We start from the raw sequence: 12263 nt of genomic DNA on the forward strand, positions 1-12263 counted from the left end.
GGTCCTTAGAGAGGGACATCATGCTTGGGAGGGTGGAGGGACGGCGCAGGAGAGGAAGGCCCTCTATGAGGTGGATTGATTCAGTGACTGGGATAATATTGGGATGGGAGTGTCGGAGACAGTGCAATTGGCACAGGACAGAGCGGAGTTTAGGGCTATTGTACATAGGGTCGATATGAGTTGCAAGCGACTCGACGGCACATAACAACAACAACATTAATCAAGGAACATTGTTGTTGTTGTGGTGGTGGTGGTGGTGTACCGTTGAGTTGGAACCAACTGATCATCAGACCCTCCAGCGGGTTTTCAGAGGCACTTAATGACATGAGGGAGATTGGCCATCCTCCCACAGAGCAGCTGGTGGATTCAAACCTAGTACCTTCGGGATTTCAGTGCAGCTTCTTGCCAGTAGGCCACCAGAGCTCCCTAAATTAGGGAATAATACTCTTAATAATTATGCCACAAGATGTTAGGAAGTATTTTATAAACCATTTTTTAATTTGGAAAAGCTATTTAACAAAATGTTATTGTAAATGTATATGCATATCCGTGTGCATGTATATGTGTTTGTGGTTGGAGACACAGAGATAATCAAAGTTTCCATTCATTTTTGCATAAACTAAGTCTCTTCAACACCTTTTAATATGGTTGTATACCTGTTTAATAATATTAGAATTTCCTTAAAACTATCCTTTTCTTATTTATCCAGGCAACTACTTACCATTCTGATTGAAAGCAATCAAGAGTCCTGGTCATTCTCTTTTTAATCAGGAAATTGCAAAGAAAGTCTTCAATGACTTCAGGTTCTGATTGCTTTGAAGGAAGAATTATATTCTGTTCCTGGAATGTAAATGTGCTATTATTTCTTTGAGAGCATGAAAATTTGATTTATTACCTTTATTCAACATTTTTTTTGTTTAGTGCTATATGCTAGACTTTTCCTTAATCACAAGATAAAGCCATGAAGAAGATCAAGTCTGTTTGCACAAAACTTATAGTCAAGTAAAAAGAGACAGAAAATTAATAAATAATCTAATTTATGGCAAACAGTATTAAATGTCTGGGAGAGAATAAAGAAAAACATATAAGAATACAGGATAACGTTTGGAGTTGCGTTACAATATATGTAGAGTAGTAAAGATATCTTGATAAAACGGCATATTAAGCACAAACCTAAATGAAAAACACTCCTAAATGATGAGGCCAACTGAGTTACATTCCAGTTACGCACATTACCAAGTGCAAATGCCCTGGGGCAAAAGTTTGAGTGAATTGTCAGAAGAGCAATAAGGAAATTATCTTGCACTTTTAATGTTATATAACAAGTCTGGAACCCTTATTCACCGTTGGTGTGAGTATAAAACGGTGCATCCACTATGGAAGGCAGTAAGGCGCTTTCTCAAAAAATTTGATATAGATATACCATTTGACCCAGCAATTCCACTACTGGGAATATACCCTAAAGAAACCAGAACTGTCACCCAAGCAGATATATTCACACCCATGTTTATTACTGTTTTGTTCACAATAACAAAGAGTTGGAAACAACCCAAGTGCCCATCAACAAACAAATGGATAGAGAAACTGTGGTATATTCACACATGGAATATTATGCAGCACTGAAAAACAAAGAACTCATGAAATAGTATACAGAATGGGTGACCATGGAGGACATTATGCTGAGTGAAATATCTCAATCACAAAAGGACAAATACTGCATAATGCCACTGTTATAAAACAGTACTGACGTGGGGTTGGGGGAAACTAAGAAAAGAGGGGATAAATAATTTACAAAGCATTGAAACAGATGAGGAAGTTGTTGTTGTTGTTGTCAAGTGTCAAAGAGTCAAAGACAACCCTATGAATGAAGTCTTGAACACAAAAATTTCATCTTTTCTCCAGGTTTATAGAGTTTCTGGAGGCAAGCAAGAACTGTATAAAAGGAACATATGATGAGGTATTATTGACATGACAAGAGTCCAGAATAGGAGCTCTCTGTAAAGTGCTCTGGGGATAGGGGGGCTGTGTAACAATGAAAGAACGATTTTTTTTTAAAAGTGAACTTTTGGGGAGAGGGGCAGTGAGGAAAATGTGCAATAATGAATGAATGGAAATCCAAGTTCTTTATAAACTTTCATTGAAAAATCTCAATTAAAAATTAAAAAATAAATAAAACACACAAGCAAAAAAATGAAATTTGCTATGAATGTCATTGATTGTACAAAAGTCTACTATTTGAAAAAAATCAAAACCAAGGGGGGCAAAAAGGAATATTTTATTTTTTCTTAATTTTTGTCATTATATGAAGAATTATATACAACTTAAAAACACAATGTCGATTTTCAGAAACACTACGGAAGGAATAATGTATAAGAGAGGCTTAAAAATTCCTGATGGTACTGTGGTTAAAAAGCACCCAGCTAATTAACCCAAAGATCAGCAGCTGGAAACCCCTATCCGCTTCCAGGTAGAATTAGCAGTCCATTTCCATAAAGATTCACAGTGGAGGAGACCTCGTGAGTTAGTTCTACGCTGTCCTTCTTTGAGTCCTAGTCAAATGGCTTTGGTTTGTGATTGGAGGGAGCTTGCATCATAAGTTCAAAATGAAAATTAAAAACCCTATCCAGCTAGATCAGGGATTAGCTGTTTTTATAAATACTTTTTTTTTAATACTGTCCTATCTCTTCCTTTACATATCGTCTATGCATTTTACACTGCACAGCAGAGTTGAGTAATTTCAATTAAAGGAATAGGCAGACCTCAAACTCTGTCTACAGATTTTCCAATCCAGTGTATTTTACGTAATGTGAATTAAGTAGACAAAAGGAAAAATCCCAAGTAAAATAAGATTTATGTTTGAAACCAAGATATTGTATATTTATTTTGTGTATCAAGCACTATAGTAGACAGATTAATTTCCCAATTACCAATATACATGAATGGTATATAAAACATTTTTAAAACCTTTTTGTAACTAGTAATGTGATCAAGGGAAAAGATGGTGGACATCAGAATAAAAATTTTCATTACACTTAATTTTAAAAAGTGTATTTTAAACTTGTTCCTAATAAAGTATCGTACTGAGATATCCAACATACTAGTAAAACTATACCTTGATTATGAGAAAGGATTTCCTATATTTCTCTTAAAAATGCAATAGATCTCCCATAATGTCTACCTAAAAAGAGCTACATCAAATTTATTAAAAAATGTATTTTCTATGAGTTGAAGCCCTCCATTTAGAACAGAATACAATCAATTCTGGCTGCAAGAAAAATTCCTTCAGGGCTTTTCTCAACATTGAGTGGCTCGATATTTTGGAAAGGAATAACTGGATTTCTAGACAGAAGTCTATAAAATATTTCAGTAGATTAACTTTGGGTAGAATAGGGGATGAAGTTTATCATGTATTATTATACACCAGGGAATTAAAATCTACAACTATAAAAGAGTAACACAATTTTCTTCTATACATTTCTCAATAAAAAATGGTTTCATCCTTGGAGAAAACAGCATCCTTCTTAATGATTATATGACTATGTAAAGATACCTTTTAAAAATATTTTTGCTATGATTGTTGTCCATACTTAATGAATTCTCAATTTTACACAAATGACATAAATTGTGTGTGCTTCTGATCAATTTACAATCTATAGCCATATCCCACTGTACTTCTTAATAAAATTAGTCCAGAGCCAAGCAAGAAGGTAAACAACCTCATCCTCACACACACAGAGACACACACAATATACACATAAAAATAAACCAAACCCTTCAAAGAAAAAACAAACAATGTTATAACTAATATTGTTGAATGCCTGGTAAACGGTAAGGAGAGTCAGAGAACCTGGGAGAAGGCTTGCACAAGATAAAAGACATTCAGACTTTTTTTGCTTTCTGATATTAAGTTATGCACCACTTCTGTCTCCTACTCAGCAGCCCGCTTAAAAGTGGCAGAAGTGCTTCCAGTTTGGGACCTTGGGCTCTGGTTCTGGAGAGTTTGCTTCATAAAAAGTATAATGCTTGTCTATTTGAATCTAAAAGACTAAAGCAAAGTGCTTATTTCTGTTGGAGGAGGAGAGGCAGAACATAGGTAGAGGCACTACAAGGTAAACCTGGAAGTCTGTGACCACCAGGGGCAAAGAATACCATTGACAGGATGGGTGCCAACACCCTAAAGAGTATATTTCCTTGGGCAATGCAGGTATTTAAAGACATCAACTTAAAATCCATATAATTCAGAGAACCACATGCCTGCCCAGGGCAAAAATGAATGTCCAGGTAAACCTGAGATAACATGAAATCATCTCCTAGGGTGGATCCCCCAGCTCAGTGAAAGTCTGTGCCAGTGACAGAGTCTTTCTACAAAGACTACAAGAGATATTTTCTTTTTCATCCCAATGGCTTTTCTTACATCTGTGTATAAAGCAGACTGTAAGATATATGTAAGATACCAAATTCTGAACTTGAGTTGCGATGGTTAGTCTTACATGCCAAATTAACTACATGTTGCTGTGTGCTGTCTTGTAGATGTGGTTACTACCCACAATCAGTTAGCTTTAAGGACAGGATCATTCATAATAGGCCTCATTCTTCCAGTTGTAAGGGCTGAAGAGCGAACACTGAGATTTCTCAGGGACGAAATCCTGCCTCATTACTGAAATATCAACCTCTAGTACGTTTTCAGTCTTCTCTACAAATATGAGAACTATATCTGAACATAAACTTCTGTTTGATTTTGAGTCCTCCAACTACCCTATAAATCTATAGTTTCAAACTTCTTAACACAAACACATGAGCCAGTTTCTGTAAATAAGAAGCACATATGTACACACATAGAGGTATTTTTCTTTAGAGAACACTGACAGATACATGAGTACTAAAAACACTTAGAGAAACTCAAGTGAGATTAAGCATACAGTGTTCAGAGATGAAAGAATTACTTTCTGAGAAGTGATTGGCCAAGCTGTGGAAACAAAGCATCCTAGTAAGAACAATTTGACTCTGCACAAAAGGAAGGCTTAATGACAAATGTGATTAAAAAGAAGACACTGAACAGCACATAGTAAAGAAGGTGTGATATTTAAAGTTTGAAAGACTTCATTCTAAAAAAGTTCTTAGCAAAATTATAGATTACAATTGTATTTGAAATTCTCACCAAAATATTAGTATCTGCAGCTTTTTCCTGCACAAACTGAGTTAGCTTTGCCAGATCTTCTTCACCTTCTGGAATACTAAAATTGTCATCTGGTATCTAAATCACAAAGAGGATAGAAAGGGTGAGCAGACATATGAAAATATTTTATTTCAGAAATCTTTTTCCGCAAAAGCAAAATAAACAATCTAAAAAAATAAATTTTATGTAAGATACCAAATCACTCTAAAATCTATAAACAAAGTATAACTAAAGGAAGCATGCTTCAGATTTCTATGTAAACATTACTCAATATAGTTCTAATAATTCAATATTAATATGGACAACTGGGAATTTTTTAATATGTAATGATAAATGCAGTCTAGCATCTCTACTTAATAGAAAAATAAAAATCCTTTAAATGCCACAATTCACTCTCCAGCCTAGATTTTCTCCACCATTACTTTTTCTTAACAAGTATCTGTAAATCTTCAGGTTATTTTTAAATAAAATCAAACTACAGAAGTTAATTCCCTAGGAAAATTCAATCAATTCTAATTATATTATGATAAAGTTAACTAACCCAACTATTTTCAAGGTTGCACAAATGTATAGCTGACCCTCTAACAGATTCTCTGAGGCTGTATATCAAAGAGAGGAGATGGACCATCTTTCTACTCGGAGCAACTGGTGGAAATGCACCGCCTTTGGACAAGGAGCACCACTGCCACAGATGCTGGCACCAGAGGACATACTGCCTGCTCTGTATTCTGTTGTTACTCTTGTCAGGTGCCGTCAAGTAGACTGTGACTGATCACAACCCTATGAACAATAGATCTGAATCTTGATCCATCTTGCACCATCCACATGATCTCTCTGTCATGCTCAAGTTCATTGTGCTAGCCACTGTGTCAGTGCATTTTGCTGAGAGCCGTCTTCTCTTCTGCTGACCTTCTACCTTTCCAAGCATGATGTCTCTCTCTGAGGACTGGTTCCTCCTGAAAATATGCCCAGAGTAAGAGAGATGAGGTTTTGCCGTCCTTGTCTGTAAGAAGCACTCTGATTACATGTTCATCAAGACAGATTTGTTCAGTTGGCAGTCCCTGGGATATTTGATATGCTTCTTAATACAATTCAAAGGGATCAATTCTTCTGTCATCCTTATTCACTGGCCACCTTTGACATGCATATTGCTGTTGTTAGGTGCCATCAAGCTGAATGTGACTCATAGAAAGCCTAGGAAGAACAGATTGGAAACCTGTCCTCTCCCGTGCTAGCCTCGCATCATCACACACTCAAGTACATTGCTACAGTTCTTGGTTCAATCCACCTGGTTGAGGGTCTTCCTCTCTTTTGCTGTCCCTCCACCTTTCCAAGCATGCTGTCCCCTCCCAAGGAATAACCTCTCAAAGCAACATGCTCAGAGTATGTAAGATGAAGCTTCCTCGTCTCTCTCTCTAAGGAGCACTCTGGCTGTGCCATCTCCAAGACATATCTTTGTTCTTTCGGCAATTCATGAGATACTCAGCACTCTGCTCCGATACCCCAGTTCAAAGGTACCAATTATTCTTCTATTGTCCTTATTCATTGTCTAGCTCTCAGATACATAGCAAGTGACTGAAAAGACCATGGCCTGAATCAGGAGCATGTTAGTCCTCCAAATAACATCATTTCTCCTTAATAATTTGGAGAGGTCCTTGACTACAGACTTTCACAGTGCAGAACATCTCCTGATCCTTGACTGCTGACACTAAGTATCTGATTGTGGATCCAAGTAAGATGAAGTCAATGACAGCTTCAATCTTTTATCCATTTATCACAAAGCTGCATATAGGTCCAGGGGTACAATTTATGTTTTCTTGATGTGGAGATTCAATGCACATTGAAAGGTTGTAGTGTTTAAATTTCTGCAGCAGTTGCTTCAAGCCCTTCTCACTTTTGAGCAAGTAAGGTTGTGTCATCTACATAAGAAAGGTTATCATTAGGTCTTTCACCAATCCTGATGCCACATTCTTCTTCATAGAGTCTGTTTTCTTGAATAATCTGTCCATCATGCAGATTAAATATGTATGGATAAAAGATATAACCCTGAGATACAGCTTTCCTAATTTTAAACCATGCAGTGTTCCCTTGCTCTGTTCACACAACAGCTTCTTGATTTGTTGTTGTTGTTGTTATTTGCCATCGAGTCGTTTGTGACTCATAGCGACCCTATGCACAACAGCCCTAAACCCTGCTCTATCCTGCGCCAACTGCACTGCCTCTAACACACCCATCCCGATTACCCCCGTCACCGAATCAATCCATCTCATAGAGGGTCTTCCCCTCCTGTGCTGTCCCTCCACCCTCCCAAGCATGATGTCACTCTCCAAGGACCCGTCCCTCCTGGCAACATGTCCAAAGTATGTCAGACAAAGCCCCAGAATCCTTGCCTCCAAGGAGTAGCTTGGTTTAATCCTCTCCAAGGTGAATCTGTTTGTTTTCCTGGCAGTCTATGGTGCTTTCAGTACTCTTCTCCAGCACCACAGCTCAAAGGCATCAATTCTCGTTCTATCCTCCCTAGTCACTGTCCAACTCTCTGATGCATTCAAGCGATTGCAAAGACCATGGCCTGTATCAGGTGCACCTTAGTCTCCAGAGAGACACCATTGCTCCTGAGTACTTTAGAGAGGTCCCTAACAGGAGACTTTCCCATCGCGATATGTTTTTTGATTTTCTGACTGCTTGTGCCAAGAGTGTTGACTGTGGAGCCGAGCAAACTGAAGCTGTGAACAATTTCAATCTCTTCGCCATCCATCCTGACACTGCCAATTAGTCCAGTGGTGAGAATCTTTGTCTTCTTGACATTGAGCTTCAGTTCATACTGAAGACTGCAGTCCTTGACCCTTCGCAGCAAGTGCATGAGGTCCTCCTCAGTTTCAGCAAGCAGGGTTGTGTCATCTGCATAACGCAGATTGTTAATACATCTTCCACCAATCCTGATGCCACAATTCTCCTCATAGAGCCCAGTCTCTCAGATAATCTGCTCTGCATACACGCTGAAAAGGTATGGAGACAGCATGATTCCCTGGCGTACACCCTTCCCAATTTTGAACCGTGCAGTGTTACCCTGCTCTGTTCTGACTACTGCCTCTTGGTCTAAGTATAGGGTTTGCATTAGCACAATTAAATGTTCTGGGATTCCCATTCTTCTCAGAGTCAGCCACAGTTTGTTATGATCCACACAGTCAAATGCCTTTGCATAATCAATGAAACACAGATAAACATTCTTCTGGTATTCTCTGCTTTCAGCCAAGATCCATCTAACATCAGCAACAATATCCCTAGTACCACGACCCCTTCTAAACCTAGCCTGGACTTCCGGTAGTTTTCTGCTGATGTGCTGTTCTAATTGTTTTTTGATAGCCTTCAGTAGAATCTTGCTTGCATGTAAAATCAATGACACTGTTCTGTAGTTTCCACACTCAGTTGGGTCACCTTTCTTTGGAATGGGAACAAATATCGATCTCTTCCAGTCAGTTGGCCAAGTGGTTGTTCTCCAGATTTCTTGGCACAACTTGGTGAGCACATCCAGGGCAACATCTGTTATCTGAAATACTACAGTTGGTATACCATCTATTCCTGGGGCCTCATTTTTTGCTATTTCCTTCAAAGCAGCTTGAACTTCTTCCTTCATCACCATAGGCTCTTGCTCATATGTTATTGCATTAAATTCTTCTGTATCTGCCAATTCCTTCCTATACAATGACTCAGTATATTCCTTCCATCTTCTTTTAATACTTCCTGGATCATTTAATATTCTGCCCAAAGTATCCTTGATTTCAGCAACTCTAGGTTTGAATTTGTTATTCAGTTCCTTGAGCATAAAAAATGCTGAGCAAGTTCGGCCCTTTTGATTTTCCGACTCTAGCTCCTCGCACATTTCATTGTAGTATTTTGCTTTGTCATTCTGAGCTGCCTTTTGGAATCTTCTGTTCAGCTCTTTAGTATCTTGAATTCTTCCTTGTGCTTTGGCTTCTCTACGCTCCAGTGCAATCTTCAGAGTCTCTTCTGACATCCATTTTGGTCTTTTCTTCCTCTTCTGTCTTTGTAATGACCGTTTGCACTCTTCCTGGATGAGCACAAACAAATGTTCTGGAAATCCCATTCTTCCCAATGTTAACCATAGTTTGTTGTGATCCACATACTCAAATGTCTTTGCGTAGTCAGTACAACAAAGATATATATTCTTCCGATATTGTTTGCTTCAGCCAATATCCATCTGACATCAGCAACGATATTACTGGTGTCAAAGCCTCTTCTAAATCCAACTTGAACTTGTGGTATTTTCCTGCAGATGTACTATTCTATTTGTCTTTGAAAGATCTTCTGCAGTATTTTGCTTGCATGTTATATTAATGATATTGTTCACTAATTTCCAAAATCTGGTGGGTCATCTTACTTGAGAATGGGAACAACTATAGATCTCTCTCAGCCAGTTGGGCAGTCAGGTGTCATCCAAATTTCCTGGCATAGATTGTTGAGCACATCCAGGACAGCATCTGTGAGCTGGAAATGTCAATTGGGTTCCCATCTATTTTTGGGACCTTATTTTTTTCCCCCAGTGTCTTCAGCAGTGAATTTCTTCCTTTGTTACCATTGGCTCCTGGTCACATGATGCTTTCTGAAATGTTTCCGTTTTGACCAGTTCTTTTTGGTATTCCTCCATCTTCTTTTGTCTGTAACATCCCTAAGTATCATAACTAAAGGCCTGAGTTTATTTTTTTTTCCCTTCAGTTCTTTGAGCTGGAGAAATGCTGAGAAAGTTCTTCCCTTTTTATTCTCCACTTCTACATCTCTGCATATTCCATTATTGTAATTTGCTTTTATCTTCTAGAGCTGCCTTTTGAAATCTCTGTCCAGATCTTTTATTTCAGCATCTCTTCCTTTTGTTTTAGCCTCTCAATACTCTAATGCAATTTTCAGTGTCACTTTTGACATCCATTGTGGTTTTTTTCTTTTTCCTGTCTTTTTTGTGCCCTTTTGCCCTCTTCATGGAAGACAGACTTAATGTCATCCACAACTCATCTGGTCGTTAATGCTTTAAGACTATTCTTAAGATGATTTTTAAATTCAGATGGGATACACTGAAGATCATATTCAGATGCACTGGAAGCAATTAAAAATATCTTGGCTTGGATCAGGCGCACCTTTTGTCTTTAAGTAATATCCTTGCTCTTCAGACACATCCTGTTCCTACTTAGTCTTCCTATTCTAAACTCTACATATTTATCTGTTAAGTCATATAGCAATTTCATGTGTTATATATTGTCACTAGCACGTCGTTTTTTTAAAAGCAAGCAAATAAATAAACCTTTATCCTCTGTGTTTTCCTATCTCTTCCTTACCCATTCCACAAATTGTAGACTTTCTCCTTTATAGTTTTGTCACAAGTTCTGTCATCAGGGAGTGCCTTTCTTCATGAAGGTTCAGAAACAATGATATGTCTCATGGGAGAAAGTAATTAACGTAGAGCTTTGTGATGGTCTTAACATTGGACAGAAGTGGAGTAGATAGAAGGTAGCACGGGACCTGAGTTCCAGCTAAACAGTGGGAACCAGGGAAGCCCTGCCCTGAGCAGAGCAAATGCAGGGAAACGCCTGCTGCACAGCAGTGCCAGCTTGTCAGATGGGTCTGTTAACGCAGGTTCTCAGTGGCTGACTCACAAGGATAATTAGCAGAAACATCAAGAGTCTGATTTCTTAATCAATGTAAATACTTATATCAATCTATTCTCTCTCACTATTAACGAGCTTACATTAGCCAAATTCATTTGACAAACTAGCATGCCTATGGGGGAAAAAAATTCTATATGTTGGAAAATAAAGTGAACATTTCACAAGAACATGTACAGTTAAGTTAAAGAATAAATATTTAAAATGAACAAATTACCTCTTCATATTCACCATCATCATCGTATTCTGTTAGGGTGACCTCTGAATATCTTGTCAAGTTATAATATCAAAAATATGGAAAAATATATTTATTATTCATTTAGCCTTAAAATATAGTTAAATCCAATATATCTCAACAAGAAGTTGGCAAATTAAAAGTAACATAGCCTTAAAAAAAAAAAAGAAACTAACTTTGCTTTTCATATAGGCTGTAAATTAAAGAGGAAATTATATTTTTAGTTATATTTCCACCTAACCCAAACACATAAAAATTATATACATCTTTTACCTATCTAATAATTCCTATCTGATTCTAAGAAGGACTTTCTCTTACAAAAACATGCATAATATAATAGCATAAATTAGTGACGTGAAACAAAACAGACAGGAAAAATAGAAGACTATTTTTTCAAATTTACTTTAAATTCTATTGAATTTTCCAGAGCTCTGAGTCCGTTAATTACAAGACAGAGTTGTTTCTTTATTTGATATAAAATACTGTGAAAAAACTTTAAAATTAAATTTAATAGGCAAGGATAATGCATTTTTAAGCAAGTATAAACTGTCTAAAAACATTGCCATGAAGTCCATTCAAGTCCTACTGAGCATCAGTTGGGTTCCTGTGGTGGTAAATCACAAGGGAGATGGGCCACCTTTTTCCTATACAATGAGTGGTGCAGTGGATTTGATTCTGCAGAGAGGTTCAGCCTTTGCATTAGCCACACAACTCCTCATGGACTAGACCACAACAACCAAATTTCAGCATTTCAAAAATTCTCAACAGCATTATAGTATCAAAATAAATTATTCTATGAAGTATTCGAAGAGAAATGTTAATTCAAGAACTCACATCTTACCAAATTCGCAAATTACTCTAATTGCAAATGAAAACGTCAAGATAATGTTTACATTACAGACAACACCACATGCCAGTAGCACTATGCTGTTGGCTGATGACTTATCATTGTTTTTCAGTTGTAGTAACTTAGTCATGCCAAGGTTAAAAGGTATGAGATTAAGCACATTAATGTATAGTTAGGGATATGAAAAGTAAAGATGGCATTAGACTACATTTAGCTGCTATTTATAAGAAACTGTATTTCAACAAACAGATGCTGCTCTGGACAAAGTTACCAGGTTGTGCCAAGAAATTTAGAGGATAACCACCTGGCCAACAGACTGGAAAAGATCTGTAT

The 12263-nt window shown here is 37.4% G+C and overlaps 1 protein-coding gene across 1 annotated transcript in view; it reads right to left on the minus strand.

Moving 5' to 3' along the window:
* SPAG16 (sperm associated antigen 16) overlaps positions 1-12060 on the minus strand; it is a 1218973-nt gene extending 1206913 nt beyond the window's left edge. The window contains exons 1-4 of the mRNA XM_006891956.1: positions 11918-12060; positions 11066-11117; positions 5159-5254; positions 722-840 (exon numbers count right to left, since the gene is read on the minus strand). Coding sequence (XP_006892018.1) covers positions 722-840; positions 5159-5254; positions 11066-11117; positions 11918-12060 — 410 coding nt within the window. The remainder of the gene's footprint in view (positions 1-721; positions 841-5158; positions 5255-11065; positions 11118-11917) is intronic.
* Between the last annotated feature and the right edge of the window lie 203 nt (positions 12061-12263).

This window comes from Elephantulus edwardii, unplaced genomic scaffold, assembly GCF_000299155.1.
Source record: "Elephantulus edwardii isolate Elephantulus edwardi_28Jun2011 unplaced genomic scaffold, EleEdw1.0 scaffold00106, whole genome shotgun sequence".
NCBI classification, from domain to species: domain Eukaryota; kingdom Metazoa; phylum Chordata; class Mammalia; order Macroscelidea; family Macroscelididae; genus Elephantulus; species Elephantulus edwardii.